Source organism: Rhinolophus sinicus, chromosome 2, assembly GCF_057876585.1.
Source record: "Rhinolophus sinicus isolate RSI-liver-muscle chromosome 2, RSI-T2T, whole genome shotgun sequence".
In the NCBI taxonomy this organism is placed as follows: Eukaryota; Metazoa; Chordata; class Mammalia; order Chiroptera; family Rhinolophidae; genus Rhinolophus; species Rhinolophus sinicus.
Window position 1 is genome coordinate 153,045,841 of NC_142502.1, and position 19,883 is coordinate 153,065,723.

The 19,883-nt window shown below is 40.2% G+C and overlaps 1 protein-coding gene across 3 annotated transcripts; it reads left to right on the forward strand.

Moving 5' to 3' along the window:
- Positions 1–825: 825 nt before the first annotated feature.
- GPR75 (G protein-coupled receptor 75) lies at positions 826–7,809 on the forward strand. Of its 3 annotated transcripts, none has more exons than XM_019719425.3 (2): positions 826–1,262; positions 5,562–7,809. In XM_019719425.3, the coding sequence occupies exon 2, from the start codon at positions 5,660–5,662 to the stop codon at positions 7,283–7,285; it is 1,626 nt and encodes a 541-aa protein (XP_019574984.1). In that variant the 5' UTR covers positions 826–1,262; positions 5,562–5,659; the 3' UTR covers positions 7,286–7,809. The 3 variants fall into 3 exon arrangements, with proteins under 3 accessions (XP_019574984.1, XP_019574981.2, XP_019574989.2); XM_019719422.3 differs by having other exon boundaries at positions 1,004–1,262; positions 5,726–7,418; XM_019719430.3 differs by having other exon boundaries at positions 1,025–1,262; positions 5,635–7,418.
- Positions 7,810–19,883: the final 12,074 nt, after the last annotated feature.

Here is a 19,883-nt window from a genome sequence, read left to right on the forward strand (position 1 = left end):
TGCATAAATAAAATTATTTGGTACCTGTTGGTACCAAACAGTGCTTTTTAAAAAGATAAACTTAGCAAAAATAGGATTTCAGTAGTAATATTCTCACTAAGTATTTCACTTGAACGGAATTTTCTGGCACCAGGGTGAAGGAAAGGGCATTTCAAATAGCATTCTGATTATATCGAAAGAGTACCCCCGAGGTTAGAAAAGGCCTAAGGACCCTAATTACCCAGAATAGCGAACATACTTAGGAAGGTTACTTGATGGTTCTGAAACTAAAACCCATTTTATGAGTTCGTTATTTGGGACATGTGGACTTGAGAAGGAGAGGATGGTAGTTTTTGTTTTGTGTTCTTCCTTACTAAAACTTGCCTGGGAGCACACCTAGCACCATTGCTCTTCAAGATTTTTTGCATTCAACATTGTCCCTGGTGTCTTGGCTTAAGTATTTGCTTGGGTAATTTTTTATTTTGTATTTGTTTTCTAGTGATTCCCCTTGCTGAAGTCCCTCTGTAAATTCATTAATACTTTCAGAGAGCTGAAGGGGTGGGGGGGAGTGATTATTTTACATAAAGTTGGTTTGATTTAAATTGTTATAATGAGTTGCTTTACAAATTATACGTATGTCTCAAGTACCAAACTGGACGCCGCCGCCAGTTAATCTAGGAGAAAACGTGTTAGCTGCAGCCCGGAGTGGACCGAGGCGGGCGCCTTCCTGTACCCGGAGCGCGGGCCGATGGGCGGCGGGCCTGGCGAGGCGCCAGGGAGGACGGCAGACGCGGCGACGGGGCAGCGTGGGGCCGCCACCCCGCCCGTTCCACGGGGTGCCACCCTGAGAGGCCAAGCCCCCCGAGGGTCGCTGGGTGCCATCGGTACCGCCGCCTTTCTCCTCCTTGCTACCCGGTCCGCTTGCCCGTCTTCCTGGCAGCTGTAAGCTACCCCAGGGAGCCGGGACTCCCGGAACCGCCGATCCGCGAGCCGGGGGCACCTCGCGCGGCGCGGAGGACGGAGGTCGGGCGGCGGAGCAGCAGCGGTGAGGGTGCACAGCGCAGGCTGGGCGCCGGGCCTGAGTGTCCGGCGGAGGGGGCGGCGCCCTCCGCGGCTCCGTGACGGCGCCTCCGCGCCCCCGGCTCGCCGCGGCTCCCGGGATGCGCGGAGGCGGCGGCGATGGCGATGATGCCTCTAGCCCTGCATCATTCTCGGAGGCGCGCGGAGCTGGGGTCTGGGCTGCGAGATGGAGGAGGAGGGGCGGCGCTGCGGCCACCCGGCAGGTGAGAGGCCGCGCGGGCCCCTGGAGGAGGCGCCTCTGCGGGACGGGGAGGCCGGGCCCCGGGAAGCCAGCGGGTTAGCGAGGAGCGCGCTGCGCGGGTCCAGGCCTGGCCGCCGCGCACCTGCGCCCCTGGCGCGGCCTGTGGGGCAGCCACATCGTCCCTGCCGGCCCGCTCCCGGGCTCCTGGGCTCCGCGGGCTGTGGAACCCTTCCACACCACCTGGCCTGGCCAAGCCCTCCGTGCTCCACCAACCCTCTGCAGACTCTTACCAGCTTCCCTGCCCGGCAGAGGCCCTCCTTCCCTACCCCAGGGAGGCCCTATCCACCACAAGCCCCTGGCGGGGGTCCACCTCTAACCCCATCCCATTCCCAGGCTGTGGGGGAGGGGGGTTCCATAGCCTCCCCATCTCCCTCATCCACTGACCCTACCCCACCCCATCAGCTGCTCCAGGCTTCAAGAGGTAGTTCAACTGGGGACAAAGAGCTTGGGCTCTGAAGTCAGATAAATCTGACTTGAATCTTAGTGACCTTGGGCAAGTCATCTAACTTCACTGAGGTTTTCCGGATCAATACAAATACAATGGGAATAATGATAATACAGAACCTTGCTCTCAGTGAGGGTTAGACTCTGAAAATACCTACCCTCGAGGAATTTAAGGCATTATGAGGGAAAGAATGAGTGGGAAGAATCTAGGTCATGAGATGACTTGTGAAAGCTCATATAGAATGTTCTCATATGTATTAAAATATGAAGACGGCACACTGAATTGTCAGAGGCTCTTCACACATCTTAATGAGAAATTATTGCCGCTGTACATAAATTTTCATTTACTGTTCCTGGCCTACTAGTTACTTTAGGATCACTCTTCCTTAGTCGTAACAAGAGGCGTAGGATATGAATTCATTCCGTGTTATTGCGGCTAATATGCCTGCTTAAAACTGGTTTTCCAACTTAAAATTTTTCTGATTTTATGACTAAATCACATCTTCCTCCGGGACCTATTCATAGGCACGGAACTAGAGTAGCTTTTATGCTTGCACTGAAAAGAAAGTTGGTAACCTTTATATAATATTTAGGCATAGCCAATAGGTATTCATCCCCCTCCCCCCACCAAATCACTGAGTGTTATAGTTCTGCCTTCATAACTTCATTGCAAATTGTGATCTCACCCTCCTCTTTTTTATTGTCCCAAAGTTAGTGCTAACACCTGGGTTTACTTTCCCTCCATTTCCTTTATTGCTTCTCACCTTTCTCTGGCAAAACCTTTACTTCTGTCTTCTGCTTTTCCTCTTTTCTCTTCCCAGCTTCTTATTCCTTTTTCTCTAATTATCCCAATAGGAGTGACTTATAATTACTTTATACCAGAACCATAATTATCAACCTTGACAAAAAGGTACAAAAAAGTGTATATATGTATTCAAATTTTGGGTTCCAGGAACTTGGACTTGTGAAGAGATTGCAATACCTACTCTACTTCATAGGATTATGTTGGGAATGAAACAGAGTTTGATAATTTATGAGAACGAAACGGAGTTTGATAACTTATGTAAAGCTCCTAGGATAAGTGCCTGGCATAAAATAACCACCCAGTAAATTACAGCTGCTGTAACTACCTCCTGACCTGGCGATTCCCGGACTCCCATCCCACCAGCACCCCTGCCTTCATCTCTCTGCTGTTCTGTTTAGCATGGTGGTGAGGAATGCAGGCTTTAGAGAGTAACTGCTTAGGTTCAAATTCATGCTCTACCACTTTAACTTAGGTGTACTCTCTGACTCAGTTTCCTCATCTGTAAAATGAGGGTAAGTTACACTATCTCAGGGCTGTTCTGAGGACTCAGTAAGTTAATCATATGGAGCACTGAGAACAGGGCCAGGCACATCATAAGCACTCAGTCAAGTTAACATACTAATAATGATACTGATAATTATCTTCCTGACCTAGAGTTTCCTTTATTTTTTAATCTATTGAAAACAAATTTATTGCAAAAAGTATAACTGTACCACAAGGGAAATTTGCCCCTCCTCCAATTTTGTTTTCCTCCTGCCTCTTACCCTTGACGAATGTTGGTGCCTCATCATATCATTTCCCCCTTGAAAACTCCCTTTCTCTCTCCTTGCCTGGGGTCTTCATAACTTCCATCACCTGACTTCTTCATTATTATCCAGTTAGTCGATATTTCTGTTAGCATCCTAATTCCAGAGTCTTCATCCTTCTGATTTTCCCAAACTAAATTCCTGCTTCCCTCTTCACCCCTGCTCTTTTCCCTACTTCCAACCCTTGCTTTCCTCTTTGGAAGCAGGAAAAGAGCAGGGGTGAAGAGGGAAGCAGGAATTTGGGTTAAACTTTGCTATAAACAGCAGTATCTCTTCTCTGCTCTTCCTGCCTCCTCCCATTGGGTTTTCTCTTCTACTTTTCTTTTCACCAGTTAACATCAATCCTCGAATTAACAATTAAAAAAAACAAACAGTAAAAAGATGTCTTTTTCACTACATAGGTATCAAAAAGGGTTCAGAAACAGGACACAATCTTAAGTGAAAACAATAAGCTATCCATTGTTATTTTTAAAATTCTAATCATCAGGAAACAAAAGGTCAGGATTTATATCTTTCTCTCACACAGACTTTTGTAAGGAAAGTACAGAAAAGTTGGTCTCACTTCCCAATGGAGAAATTCATCATATTGTCATGATCTTCATTATTTGTCCATTGAGAATATGAAAGAGGTTATCCTCTTCCTTCATGAAGGACAACAGCTAGTTGTATGGATCTCCCCAGTATTGAAATTTGCCTAATACTGACTGGCACGACCATACCTGTTATTGAATGCTAGAGGCTTCTCTGTTGGGGCTGCTTCTTGGAGCCCCCAATAATCCCTCACTGACCTGGCCCCTTCCTCTGCACCCCATGATCCATCACTAAAAGGCTTAAACTCTGGGCCCTAGCTTGACCTGGTAGTTAAATATTCTGAACATCACCCCTGGACTTCCCCAGTGCCATTGGTTATTCCTAAAATGATGGATTAAAACAAATACTGTTTTTGTTGTCATGAACATGGCACCAGTCTCCAAGGAACAACTTAAGCTGTCCCACTTGGAAACATCTTTGGAAGCAGGGTGGACACCAGGTCACTCAGGGCCTTGGGGTTTGAAATAACAGAGTGTACTTTAAATCTCGTTGAAAATAGGGAGAAAAAAAAATGTTAAGAAAAAGGAGCAAGAAGAAAAACAAGTTATTCTTTTAAAGTAGAGGCTGTGTTTTCTCATCTTCCTACCCACATCACCTAGCATCAAGCTGGCATATAGTATGCACATGATAAATGTAAATTGAGTGAATAAATTCATGAGAGGGTGCATACCTCCTGCTTCATCATTTGGAATAATGATAACTCACATTTACATAGCAATTTAGAGTTTACAGAGTGGTGCTTTGCACCTTGTAAATCTCATAAAATATAATTCCGATAACCCTTCATTACTTTCATTTTCCCCTTAAATGTGGTCCTATACAAAGTTTTTTTCAAGGGAGGGTATGGAGTTGGCCAAGAAATCACAAGCAGGGAGAAGAAATTATAAGTACTGGAAAATAAAGGATTCTTCCTCAGGAAAGAAATAGGATTTGTTGATTTGTGGGGATTGTTTAAAGGCCCACAATATACTTCAGCAATACCCTCTGCTTATATTTTAAGCACGTGCTGTTTCTCGCCTCAGTCCTGCTGCAAAGACCTACTCCCTTTCTAGGAGCCTGTCTGTCTCTCTCCTTGCCCCTCACCTTTCACCCAGCTAGCCCATCCTCACCAAGACTCCCTGCAGCCTCTCTCAGCCTCCACTCTGTGTTGGATTAAGTTCCCCTTCTCCTTCTTCCATATCACCCTGCTGTCATCTGATTTACCACATTAGGCTGTCATTACAAAGGCTGATCTCCAACTAGATTGTGATCTCTGGCAGAGAGGTTGTATTCTTGTGTCTCCAGTATCTGGCACAAGAGTGTTTCTGAAAGTAACATCTGTACACCCTCCAATCAGAATCTCAATGGGGGAGGCCCAGGAATCTGCTCTTTTTAACCTGCTCTCCAGGAGATGCTTAAACTAATTTGAAAACCACTGTGTCATAAAACCTAAAATTAGCAGGATGAATGTATTTCGAGGTGTTTGTGTCTTTTCTGTGCTGGGCTTTGAGAGGAGAAATGTTGTCTGTGCACTGGGTCAGAGCTGAAAACTTCTAGTGCTTTTGTCAAAGATCATGAGGTCACTGTTTTCTACATTAATTCCTTTCTGTTTCTGGGTATGCATTTTTGTGTGCAGGCTTTTCTGCCTTGGTTCTCTTTTGTCACATATCGCTCATCTGTGAGTTGAGGCCCTGACTCCCTTCCCACAGAAGGAAGAGTCCTTTCTCTCTGAAAATGAACTCAACGGACCACCTTCAGGATGCTGCCAACACCACCTTGCTCCATGTGCTTCCCTCGCAGGGAGGAAATAGCACAGCTGTCCGGGAGAATCTCCAGGATTTCATCCATACGGCCACTCTGGTAACCTGCACTTTCCTCCTCGCCGTCATCTTCTGCCTGGGCTCTTACGGCAACTTCATTGTCTTCTTGTCCTTCTTTGATCCAGCCTTCAGGAAATTCAGAACCAACTTTGATTTCATGATCCTGAACCTGTCCTTCTGTGACCTCTTCATCTGTGGCGTGGCTGCCCCCATGTTCACCTTTGTGTTGTTCTTCAGCTCAGTCAGTAGCGTACCGGATGCTTTCTGCTTTACCTTCCATCTCACCAGTTCCGGCTTCATCATCATGTCCCTCAAGACGGTGGCCGTGATTGCCCTGCACCGGCTCCGCATGGTCCTCGGGAAGCAGCCGAATCGCACGGCCTCCTTTCCCTGCACCTTGCTCCTCACTCTGCTTCTCTGGGCCACCAGTTTCACCCTCGCCACCCTGGCCACCTTGAAAACCAGCAAGTCCCACCTCTGCCTCCCCATGTCCAGCCTGATTGCTGGAGAAGGGAAAGCCGTTCTGTCTCTCTATGTGGTCGACTTCACGTTTTGTGTTGCTGTGGTCTCTGTCTCTTACATCATGATTGCTCAGACCCTGCGGAAAAATGCTCAAGTCAGAAAGTGCCCCCCTGTAATTACAGTGGATGCTTCCAGACCACAGCCTTTCATGGGGGCACCCGTGAAGGGAGGTGGGGATCCCATCCAGTGCACCGTGCCGGCCCTGTACAGGAACCAGAATTACAACAAACTGCAGCATGTTCAGACCCGTGGATACACCAAGAGTCCCAGCCAGCTGCCCACCCCTGCAGCCAGCCGGCTGCAGCTGGCATCAGGTGTCAATCTCTCCACAGTTAAGGATTCCAAGGCAGTGGTCACCTGCGTGATCATCGTGCTGTCGGTCCTGGTGTGCTGTCTTCCCCTGGGGATTTCCTTGGTGCAGGTAGTTCTGTCCAGCGATGGGAGCTTCATCCTTTACCAGTTTGAACTGTTTGGATTTACCCTTATATTTTTCAAATCAGGATTAAACCCTTTTATATATTCTCGGAACAGTGCAGGGCTGAGAAGGAAAGTGCTCTGTTGCCTCCAGTACATAGGCCTGGGTTTCTTCTGCTGCAAACAGAAGACTCGACTTCGAGCCATGGGAAAAGGGAACCTCGAAGTCAACAGAAACAAATCCTCCCATCATGAAACAAACTCTGCCTACATGTTGTCTCCTAAGCCTCAGAAGAAATTTGTGGACCAGGCTTGTGGCCCAAGTCATTCGAAGGAAAGTGTGGTCAGCCCCAAGATCTCTGCGGGACAGCCCCACTACGGTCAGAGCAGCTCAACGCCCATCAACACGCGAATCGAGCCGTACTACAGCATCTATAACAGCAGCCCGTCCCAGGAAGACAGCATCCCATGTAACTTACAGCCAGGAAACTCTTTTAAAGGATTTGCCAACTCATATATTGCCATGCATTATCACACCACTAATGACTTAATGCAAGACTATGACAGCACTTCAACCAGGCAGATCCCAGTGCCCTCTGTTTAGTCTTAGAGGCTGGAGAATCTTGTCTAAACTGCTTTTGTTTCTGATACTAATGGATTTTTTTTTTCTTTCACTTTTGTGAGACCAGTACTAGATCAAAATGTAAAGATTCAGCTAAACAGTTGGCAGTGATGGTTTTCTTTTGTCTGAAGTATTAGCATCTATTAATTTCTTTGTGGTTTCTTAACATTTTAAGAGTTGATGTAAAAGGTTATTATTTAGATTTTTACCCTGACCCGTGCTCCAATCTTTTGTACTAAATTTTTAAATAGATGCCCAGGAATGATCATGCTACTATGTTAAAGAAGAGAATGAACTGATTATGATCATTTGGGTCAGTGTTATGGGTCTTCAAAGTCTAGATGAGCTGGAATGTTTCAAGAATGTGAAAGTATGATCTTTCCTGAGGTGTTATTTTTATTAATTGAAGTATAAATTTTGATTCTTTGAAGTGTTGAAATGGGGAACAATACGCTTTTTTGGTAGCAGGCTCATTTGAATAAATAATATATTGTTAAAGCAGAAAATCAGAAATATTATCTGTAGCTACCTTTACCAAAAATCCATAAGCATTGGGTACTTTCATAAGACAGTCGACCAGGAATATGGCGTTATGCTTATTACCACTTCTTATCATAGACATTATTATTTTGTGTCAATTGAGTAGCTGTATAGTTCTTTTAAAAAAGATGTTTTTGCTTGGTAAAAGTGAATTATTCCATTTTGGAATATTCTTATCCTGGTGAAGAGGACTGCATCTGTGGCAGAGGTATGCTATTCCTGGGAGAGTTGGTACTAAATGTGGTCATCTCAGTCAGGGTGTTATTATGTGGGAAGCAACCTAGACTGCTATGTGTTAGACGATCCTTATTATTAAGAAGGCACAAGGATGAGATTGGCAATGTTTTGATTTGTGCTTTCCTTCTGTGTGACAATGGTTTGTTAACAACTTGACAAAAAATATCCAAGTAACTATTTATATATATATATATATATATTTTTTTTTTTTTTTTGTCTTCCTTTATATGTTACCGTGATAGAAAAATTCTTAAGATGATCTGCTTTCAAATTAATTGTTTTTTTTCTCCCCCGTTAATCTTAAACTAGAGGTGGGCAGTAGGAAAACTAGATTAAGTATTTCTATACCTAAAAATAATTTTATTATGTACTCTGTGATGCCTAGCATAACAACTGTAAACTCACATTTTTATGGAAAAATATTTTCATCGTACAGTTAACATTTGAACTTGTTACAGTTTTTTAACTATTAACTGCTAGACTCAAGATGAACATCAAGATACAAAACCTATCTTTATAAATTGTTATATTCAAGAACAGTTATTGCAGATTGGAAGGCACTTTATTCCTTTGGATGAAAGATATTCAATTTATAGCATCCTCTCCCACGTACAGAGGTCATGAGAAGCATGGAGAAGACACAGTAGATACTCAGATAGAACTCTGTTCAGCCTCATCTTACAACTCTTACTGTTCAGTATAAATCAGTCACTTCTGTTTCTGAGATTGAGATACAGGTTTCATTTTATTTTCAAATTCACCTTTTAGGACTCTTCTTCCCTTTCTTCCTTTATTTTTGCTATTAAATTTTATAATAGAACAGAAAATATCCACTCTTTCACATTCTTTTGTAATTGAACGCTATTTTTGGAAGTCACTATTACCAGTTTCAATTGTGCTTTTATATTTTTAATATAACACTGTTTTCATTCATTAATACTCCCATGAGATAGGTTAGTATATTACCTCTTTTTAAACAAAGAATTAAGAAATCTAATATCCTCTTCCAAGATCATTTGAAGAATTGTGGCACTTTTCAATAGTGCTTTTCAATTAGACTTTTGTCTAAATTCAGAATTTGGTATTTATTCCAATAAGCCAAATGGCTTTATAATTAATAACATTAATCCAGAAGATATTTCAAACTTTTTAAAGTATGTATCTCTTTTTTGGCCAGGCATTTCAAATGTGATTCAATAAAAGGTTTTTTTAAATGTAATTTCTACTTGTAATATTAAAAGTGACAGGTTTCCTGTGTGACCTTTGAAATGACTTGACCCATCTTTGGGAGGTGAAAATTATCACATAAAGAAAACTAAGCATGTGCATATGAGATATTCAGTTTCTTTATGCTCACTCATCAAGAAATTATTGATTCAACTTGCATGAAAGATAGTGGGCTAGATTCTTAGCCCTCCTCTGTATCTATATGTACATATAGGTAGATGTATATAACTTCTCTCTTCATAAGGGCTAAAATGAGAACTAAAAGTAATGAGAATTCAGTTGAATATGACTAATTAGCAGGGCATATTAATTAGTTCTCTTGATGCTTTACTGTGATGCAAAGTCTATGTGTATGTCAAACATTTTATAATTCTTCTGATGTTAACCATTAGGCCAGATTTGTATTTCTGATGCTTTTAATGTTCTTTTAAAATAATGTTTAGAAAATAAAAATATTGAAAACCCTAACATTTCTGAACATCAGATTACAATACCATGACTTTCATGTCTAATCATTTAAATCAGAGAATAGTAGTGATCGTTATTGCAGAATGGATAACAATGTGGTGAAGCTCAGAGAGAGTTATTTTCCTTAAGAGATGAAATAATGTTTTTGACCATACTGTGTAGTATGCATGATACTCAGACTAACAAAGAACAGCTCCAAATGTTAATTATTTACCAAACTAAGTTTCTCACCCAGCCGGGAAAGTCCTGACTGAATATTTCAAAAACTTCTTTAAAATGAGATTAATTTGGAAAAAGATACAGAATTTTGGAATTTTTAGTTTATCAATCAGAGTTTGGTTTTCCGAATCAGAAAATATTAAGCAGAAAGGGGAAATTAATGTAGGAAATTAGCTATCTACTAAATTATTAGAACATCAGGGCTCTATGATGCGTTTTTAAGAAAGATTCCAAAAAGACACTACCAGCCTGATTAACCAGGAGAGCTGCTACTTCTGCTACAACTCAGAAAGGGGAAGTCAAGAGGCCTCCTTGGACTTTTGGTTTCATGGACCACCCTGTTGAAGTAGATATTCAGAGATGAGGAACTTTCTGCTACTACTACTACCTCTACAACTAATCCTCTTGACACCTCCAGAGCAAGTGGCTGAACAGAAAAACACTGCTGCAGAAATAAATTTGGCATATGCATTTATTTGGTGGAACCCAATTTGCATTTAAAACCCTAGCTGTCCACAAGTCTGGAAAGTGTAGTTACACTAACATGGTAATCAAAAAGAGGTTTGGGACAGGTACTTGAGTTCCAGTCTCATCGGTCCTCAATGGTCCTCCTTTTTGGTACTCAACATTCATATCCACACTTCTAGCCATTCTTTCAAACGACGGCAACAGCAACAAGACCATTCTCCCACTTGAAATAATGCAGTCACTTCTCTCATTTAAACACAAACATGCCTCCTCTTTTCCAGACTGGCTGCTTTTATTATCTTCTTCTATGTCTTGAGTATTCTGCAGTTTTAATATGATATGTATCTTTTTATTTATCTTGGGATTTATTGGACTTTTTGAACCTATGTTCTGGTGTCTTTCATCAGTTGTGGACAATTCTCAGCCATTATTTTTTCAAATATTGCTTCGGGCCCATTTTCTCTATTCTTTCCTTACCTCGGCTCTCACTTTTTCTGTCTTTGTTCCTCTTTTGTACAGTGATGCACCACAACAACGATTTGGTCAATGGTGGGCCCATGACATTGTAATGAAGCTGAAAAACTCCTATTGCCTTGTGATGTAGCCATCATGATGTCAATGCATTATTCACTTGTTTGTGGTGATGCTGCTGTAAACTGACCTACTGTGCTGCCAGTTGCATAAAAATAGAACACATACAACTATGTACAGTGCATCATGCTTGATAATGATAATAAATAATTGTGTTACTGGTTGATGTATTTACTAAACTTTTAACCGTTATTTTAGAGTGTACTTTTTCTCCTTATGAAAAAAGTTTGCTGTAAAACAGTATGCCATGTTATACCTGCAGTAGTCTTGTAAATCTCATGTTTATCATGTCTTTTGACTGCATCATTTTCTCTTGTGCTTGATTTAATCTTATGTTATTTTATTCATCATGGCCCCTAAGTGTACAAAATCCACTCTTAATGTTGCCGGTCAGAAGCTACATCCAGTGATTGAGCTGGAAACAAAATTGAAAGTGATTAAGGACTATGAAAGTGGAAAATCAGTGATGATTATTGCTTACCAGTCCAGCATATTCCATTCCACCAGAGTTATGACTTAGAAGAACAAGAACAAAGTGACAGAAGTTGTTATAGTATCTACTTCATTGAAGACAATGCGACTAACACAAATTCGAGCAGGTCCTGTATCAGACATGGAAAAACTGTTAATGACCAGGATTGAAGGCCAGACACAGAAGTGTATTCCTCTCAGCACCATGATGATCACAGCCAAAGCAAAAGTAAGTTTGCTATCTTCAAAGAAAAGGCTGGATCCAACTATAGTGTTGAATTTACTGCTAGCTCTGGGTGGTTTAAACAAATCAAGAATTGTTATTCATTACATAATGTGAAACTGAGTGGTGAGTCTGCGAGTGCTGACGTGAAGGCAGCTGAAGAATTTTTGAAAACTCTAGATAAGCTGACTTTGGAGAAAAATTACTTGCCAGAGCAAATATTCAATATGGATGAAACCTCTCCATTCTGGAAATGGATGCCTGAAAGGACTTCCATCCATAAGGAGGCCAAATCAATGCCAGGTTTCAAGGCTTTTAAGGACAGGATAACAGTCTTACTTGGGAATAGTGTTGCAGGCTACAAATTGAAACCCTTTGTGATCTGGTACAGTGAGAACCCCAGGGCCTTCGAGCATATCCATCAGCACACGCTTCAGTACACTACACAAACAATTAGAAGTCATGGACGACCCAGCCGCTCTTCCAAGATGCCCTCCTGAATTGCTATGCCAGTGAAATGGAGAAACTCTGTTTTGAGAATAACATACCTTTCAAGATTTTGCTTATTGTTAATAATGCTCCTGGACACCCTCCTTTTATTGGTGATCTTCATCCCAAGATCAAAGTGGCGTTTCTCCCTCCAAACACCACCTCTTTGATCCAACCACTGACTCAAGGAGTTATAGCAGCTTTTAAGGCCTCCTACCTGAGGAGGACCTTTGCCTAGGCTATTGGAGCAACTCAGGAAGACACTGAGAAGACACTGATGCAATTCTGGAAGGATTATAACACCCATGACGACATCAAGAACCTTGGTTGGGCTTGGTGCGATGGCACCAAGGAGTGTATGAATAGCATCTGGAAGAAGAAACTCAAGAGGTTCATCCATGACTTCAAAGAGTTTGCCAAGGATGCAGAAGTTGCAAAAATCAAGAGAGCTGTGGTTGAGATTCAAACAAGGCAAACAGCTTTAACCTGGGTATGGATGAGGATGACACTGAGAAGCTCACAGAGTTCATTCCTGAGGTATTAACTAATGATGAGTTGTTAGAACTGGAACAGGAATGTATAGATAAAGAAGAGGCAAGAGCAAGGAAACTGCAGGAGAAGAAAAAGAAGAACCCGCTCATCCCTTCCCAGAAAATTACAGTTAGAAATTTAGCAGAAGATTTTGCAGGCCTCAACAAGCTTCTTGAAAAGTTTGAAAACGTGGACCCCAACACCAAAAGGTTTTCATTAATAGAGTTAATGAAATGTTAATGTAATGTTTATGGTGCATTATCTGCTTATAAGCAAATCTATGATGGAAAAAAAGAAGCAAACCAAACAAAACACCATGGACATATTTCTGAAGAGTAACACCTCCTCAAGAAGACCCTCTGGCATGTCCTTTAGGAGGTATTCTAGAAGAATACATTGTTATCATAGGAGGTGACAGGTCCATGTGTGTTATTGTCCCTGAAGACCTTCCAGTGGGACAAGATATAGAGGTGGAAGATAGTGATATTGATGACCCTGACCCTGTCTAGGCCTAAGCTAATAGATGTGCTTGTGTCTTACTTTTTAACAAAAAAGTTTAGAAAGTAGTAAAAAAAAATATATATATATATAAAAAAATTAATGTTAAAAATAGAAAAAAGCTTATAAAAGAAGGATATAAAGAAAACATATTTTTGTACAGCTGTATAATGTGTTTGTGTTTTAAGCTAAGTATTACAAACGAGTTGAAAAGTTTAAAAAATTTTCAAAGTTTCTAATGTAAAATGCTACAGTAAGGTAAGGTTAACTTATTATTGAAGAAAGAAAAATATTTTTTATAAATTTAGTGTAGCCTAAGTGTGTAGTGTTTATAAAGTCTATAGTAGTGTACAGCAATTTCCTAGCCTTCACATTAATTCACCCTCACTCACTGACTCACCCCGAGCAACTTCCAGTCCTGCATGCTCCATTCATGGTAAGTGCCCTATACCATTTTTAATGTTTTATACCATATTTTTACTGTGCCTTTTCTATGTTTAGATATACAAATACTTACCATTGTATTACAGTTGCCTATAGTATTCAGAGTAGTAAAATGCTATGCAGGTTTGTAGCTTAGGAGCAATAGATTATACCATATACCTGAGGTATGTAGTAGACTACACCTCCTGGGGTTGTGTAAGAGCACTCTGATGTTTGCACAATGAAATTGCCTAATGACACATTTATCAGAACATATGTACCCTGTTGTTAAGCAATGCATGACTGTATTCTGAATTTCTTCCAATCTATATTCCAGTTCATGAATTCTCTCTTCACCTAAATTCAATCTGTTAAAACTGATCATCAAATCTCTCATTTTAATTATTATTACTGTATTTTTCATTTCTAGAAAAAAATTTTTGCTCATTTAAAAAACCTGTTACATTATATTTAAAATTTTCTAGTTTCTATATATATTTAAACAGAGTAAAGATCTTTTTCTAAAATAACTTTGGTAATTTTAATATTTTATTTTTTAATAGGCATCTTATCTATTATTTTTGCTGGTACTCCCTCATGATACCTTGTTTCCTTCATGCTTTGTTTAGTTTTACTGTGAGCTCCAAATTTTCCTTGAAAAAATTTCTATGGAAATTATCTCCACTGGTTGAGAACAATGGTTTAGATGAAGGTACATCCTTCCAGAAAAAATGTGTGTCTCCTTCTTCTTTCTTCCTGATATCTAAGTGTATTACCAGTCCTGAACTTGAAGTGTTCTGGAACTATCTAGATGATATGCCTTGTATATTAGGCAATAAGCTTATGATTACAAACTATAAGGGGTGTTTTTTTTTCTCCCCCATTTCTTGAGGTCCTCTGGATGTGGAGTAGAATGGAGTGAGGTGAGTTTTCTTGTTTACCCCTACTCTAAGGGTGTAGATCTTTGGGGGTCCCAATTTTATGGGGAATGGATCTCCTTTTAAGAGGAGGGAGAGGGTCATCAAAACTGAACCTCAGTTTCTCTAGGTTTGGCAAATGCCTTCAGGTCAAAAGTACCTACCATCCTTCATTTACCTCTTAGGGTTCTTACTTTCTCTTACATTTTTGCCTTGTAATCTCTTACTATCGTATCCACTCTTTGGTACTTTTAAGAAGCTTTATATTTTGGAGTTAACAATGTTTATTGTTAATTTTGTCAAAGTATTGGTATTTCCACTAACCTCCCACCCAAACTGCTCCATTTGATGATGATGATAATAATAATAATAATAATAATAATATCTACATTTTTTGAGAGAAGCATCGCTATGTACTAGGCACCTTACGTTATGAGGTAGTTACTGTAATTATTCCCCATTTTACATGTAAGGAAACTGAGGTATAAAAAATTTAAGTACCCTAATTCAGGTCACTCATGTAGTAAGTAGTGCTGCAGTGTTTTTCAACTTTTTTGGCCATAGCCCACCATACGAAGTACACTTTATAACACAACTCAATTCATTTACACTTAACAATAGTTTCATAAAAAAGACACTCACTAAATGTAGTATACTCTGCACTGCGTTTTTTATTTGATTCTTTTTTAATGACTTAAAATTTTCTTGTATAATTTCAAATCCACCAAAAGTTGAAACAACATTACAATACCCCTCATTTGAATTGACCAGCTTATACAGATTCATCACTGGCCACATTTGCTGTAGCTCTTTCTTTATAGATACACTCCCTTCGCTTTCTCTAAACCGCCTGAAAATACACTTCACTCCTAAGTACTTCAGCATGAATCTCTGAAGATCAGGGATATTTTCCTGTGCAACTATAACGTCAGTTCCATACCTGAGAAAATCAACACTAATTCAAGTAGCACCACTTAATATTCCACATTCAACTTTCCTCAATTGTTCTGAAAACATTGTTTACATATATGGATATATTTTAAAATTCAGAATCCAATCAAGATTTATGAGTTGAATTTGGCCATCATATCTATTTAGTCTTCCCGCAATCAAGCAAACAGTTAATTTGGCTGAACTCAAACTTCAAACCCTGTCTTCCCTACAATAAGCAGCAGCTGAAATTTCTGTGCCGTTCTTTAGTCTTAGCTAGGTTTCTTGAAGTTGCCCTGTGCCTCAGTAGTTCATGGGTCAGCCAAAGATTTTATATGCAGATTTTATATGCAGAGTTTAAGACTTCCTCTCTGTGACTACGTCCCTGCCAGGATTTTCTCTCATTTTCTAGCTGCTCCCGGTGCCCTGAACTTCTCCATCTTCCGATTTCGCAGCTGGTAAAACTGCAGGATTCTATTCCAGTTTTAGCCTTGATGCAGCTCTAATGGGGCCTATCCTCAGGCTAAAAGCCATTAAAAAAAAAAAAGGTAAATTCACCAAGTTCGTTGGGCTTCCTGAATCCCTGATTCAATTTCTATAATGATTTTACAACTCACACAGTTTTTCTGTTTCATCTTAAGCTCATTTATATGTTATATAATATTAGTATTACTTTATGTAATCTACTGTAGTAATATATTATTGATTATATTCTTCTAAAAATATTTTTCCCATTTTACCTAAGTTTCAACTGTCTGGGCATAAAGTTATTCACAATTCTATTTATTCTCTGCAAATCTGAGTTATGTCACTTTCTTTGTTCCCTTTCTTATTTATTCGTGCCTTTTCCTCTTTTCTTAGTCCATCTTACCAAATATGAACAATTTTATTCGTTTTTCTAAAGAACAAAATCGACTTTATTGATCCCATTTATAGCATTTTTGTTTCCTTTCATTAACTTCTAGTCAAATTATTTCCTTTCTTCTACTTTCTTTGGGTTCATTCTATTTTTGTTTTTCAAATTTCTTAAGTTTGATACCTAATCCATTAATTTTCTGTTTTCATCTTCTAATATAAATATGTTAAGTCTATTGGATCTATACATTTCCGTTAAAGAAAAGCTTTACCTCTGATCCACCAATTTTGATACACATTTGTATTAGTTAGCTGGAGCTGTGGTAGCAAGCAATTTCAACCCAATTTCTGTGGATTACCACAAAGAACACCTGTTTCTTACATGCTGACTGTAAACTGACATTAACTGCTCCATTCTGAGATCCAAGCTGAATATCTCCAGTTCTGAGATCCAAGTAATTATCTGCACCATGCCAGTCTACGACAGTCGGCATAAAGCAGTGACCCTTAAAGACTTCTGCTCAGAGTGGCGCACATCAGTCCCCTCACGTTTCACTGGCCACAGCAAATCAGATGGGAAGCATGATGTCAGTGCTTGGAAAATACAAATCTCCTCACAGGTTAAGCACAGCAAGACCATGAAAATGGGCTGGAATGTGTACTTCTTTCCCAGGGTAGAGTAGAAACTATTTGGAACAACAATACAATTTGCTGCAGCATTAGTTTCATTATCATTTAGTTCTAAGGAGTCTCTCATTTCCATTATTATTTTTTCTTTGGATCCACAAATTATTTAGAAGTGATTCTTTTAATTTCTAAAAATTATATTTCAGTTATTGATTTCGAACACAATGACATTGTGGCCAGAGAGGGACATCCATGTGATTCCAACCCTTGAGGAGTACTTGAGATTTGCTTTATGCTCCACTCACAGACTATTTGTGTAAATGATCGGAGTGTACTTGAAAAGAATGTATTTTTCAATTCTTGGGTAAAAAGCCTATTGATTGTGCTGTTCAAATCTGTGTCATTACTGATATTTTTTGTCTCCTCCATCTTGAGAGAGGTGGCATCAAACGTGCTTATACATTGAGAGTAGTCTGCTGACATGCGTGGGCTCTCTGCAGAATAGTTTACCGAGGGAAGAGAGGACTTACTAGTTGCTGGCTTGTTAAAGTGGAGGTCAGGAGAGTTTCTTTAGGAGTATTATGTAAAAAAGTCAATAAAGAAGATGGTTGATATTACTTAAAATTCATTTCTGAACCTTATATAAGGTTCAGAATGTACGTGTTTTTCTTTCTTTCCTTTTTTTTTTTTTTTTTTAAGTGGTGAAAGAACAGTTTATTAGAAGAGATTGTACACTTCCAAGAAATAGAAATGACCCGAGCAGTAGAGAATGGCTCAAGGGCCCAAGGTGGCATTGTTAGGAGAAAAAGTACACTCCAAAGGGTTTGGAGCTGGCCGAGCAAAAGAAGAGGCTCAAAAGACCTTTTACTTTCTATTGAAATGATCACATCCTCAAACTTTTGAAGTGCAGATTCGTTTTATGAAGACTGTTGTAATTAGTCTCAAACCTATATATGTTCTAGGAAAGCGATGTAGAGGAAGACTGCCTCAAGGCAGCCTAGCAAATAAGAAAAAGAGCCGGGAAGAGAGTATTTCCTTACAGACTGCCCTTACTGAAGCCTTTGTAGGAGTTAAAACTGAATTGGCAACAAGGAATGTCGGTTTCGATTGAGGAACTCATCTACTTGACCTAGAGAGCTAGTCTTCTTTTGTCTGTTGCTTTAGGAGCATTGTTAACTTCGTCTCCTCATAACTCTGCTTCTTAGGAGATAAAAGAGTGTCTCACCATTACCTCCAATATGCTGACACCTATTCTACAAGTTTTGATTGTGGTGCTTTGAATATTGTGCATATGTAGGTGATGACAATGGCCATGGGACTTACGTGATGGTAAAATATACCAATTTCAGAGAGATTATAATGTGAAAAAAAGTGTGTATCTTACAATTGGTGATATATGACATGCGTAAGCTAGGGGAAAACACAAAATGATGGTCCCTTGATAAGTAATTTAAGGATCCTTCTCTTACATTAATATTTTGAATTAGGGTTTCCAGGCGGGAATTCCCACCCGTTCTTGAGATTTTTAAAAAATGCTAATGACACTCAATTTGATATCTTCATTCCTAACCTCTCTCTGGACTCCATGCTTGTCTATCCAATTGCTTGGTCGACATCTCTATATCTAATAGACATCTCAAAATTCAACATGTACAGAACTGAGCTCTTGATTCATCCCTGCTTCCCACCACACCCACACTTGTGCCTTCTGCTGTTTTGTCATCTCTGTAAGTGGGACAATAACCCAGGTACAGAGCTCAATTTAGTATCCTTGACTCCTTTCTTTCTCTTGCACCCTCTGTTCAACCTACTGACAAAGCCTGAGTTATCTTGAAAATATGCTCTGAATCCAACGATTTTTCACCTCATCCACCCTCATTCCCTCTAGCCCATGCCATCATCATCTCTCACCTGGAGGATTAAACCAGTGTCATACTCTTTTCCCAGCTTCCAGTCTTTCTCTTCTGTAGTCTCCTTCCTGTGTGACTATGACCCTTGTAAGGTAAATCATATTTGTCACTCCATAACTTAAAACCTTCCGGTGGCTTTCCATCCCACTTAGAACAAAATCTGAAGTCCTTGCCACAGCCAGCATGATCTGGGCCCTGGTTTCCTCTCTGTCCCCGTTTGCTTTCATCTGTACCCTGCCTAACGTACTACACAGACTTTCTGGCTATTTCTCACATGCTTCAATTTTGTTCTCATGTTACACATACTTCAGCCCGAATGGTCTTCCCCAATGGCTTTTTCTGGTGGCCATTCAACATAGCTCTCCATCCCTCTGAAGTACTTTATTTCCTTCATGGTTCTTATCATTACTTAACTTTATGCTACTGTATTATTCTGCTCGGGCTGCCATAACAAAATACCACAGAGTAGGTAGCTAAAATGACAAATTTATTTTCTACCATTCTAGGGTCGGGAAGTCCAAGATCAAGATGCCATCAGGGTAGGTATCTTGTGAGGCCTCATTTCCTGCCTTGTAGAAGGCTACCTTCTCCTTGTGTCCTTCCACAGCCTCTTTTCTGTGCATGCTTGAAGGTGGGGAGGGAGCGAGAGAGGGGAGATATGATGCCATAAGAAGAATAATCATGATCTAGAAATTTCTGGTGTCTCTTCTACTTCTTATAAAGACACCAATCCTATCACTTTAAAGCCCGGCCCTTATGACCTCATTTAACCTTAATTACTTCCTAAAGGCCTTATTTCCAAATATAGTCACATTGGAGGTTAGAAGTTAAAATATGAATTTTTCATGGAGGAACACAATTCAGTCCATAACGGTTACATATAATTGTTTACTGGCTGTCTCCCCATTAGAATAAAGCTCTAATAGGGCAAAGACTGTCTGTTTTGTTCAGCACCA

Coding starts and splice junctions, on each gene's coding strand:
- GPR75 (XM_019719430.3), top strand. CDS start 1,159: ATGGCGATGATGCCTCTAGCCCTGCATCATTCTCGGAGGCGCGCGGAG. Junction 1,263..5,634: donor GCGCTGCGGCCACCCGGCAG/GTGAGAGGCCGC, acceptor CCCTTCCCACAG/AAGGAAGAGTCCTTTCTCTC.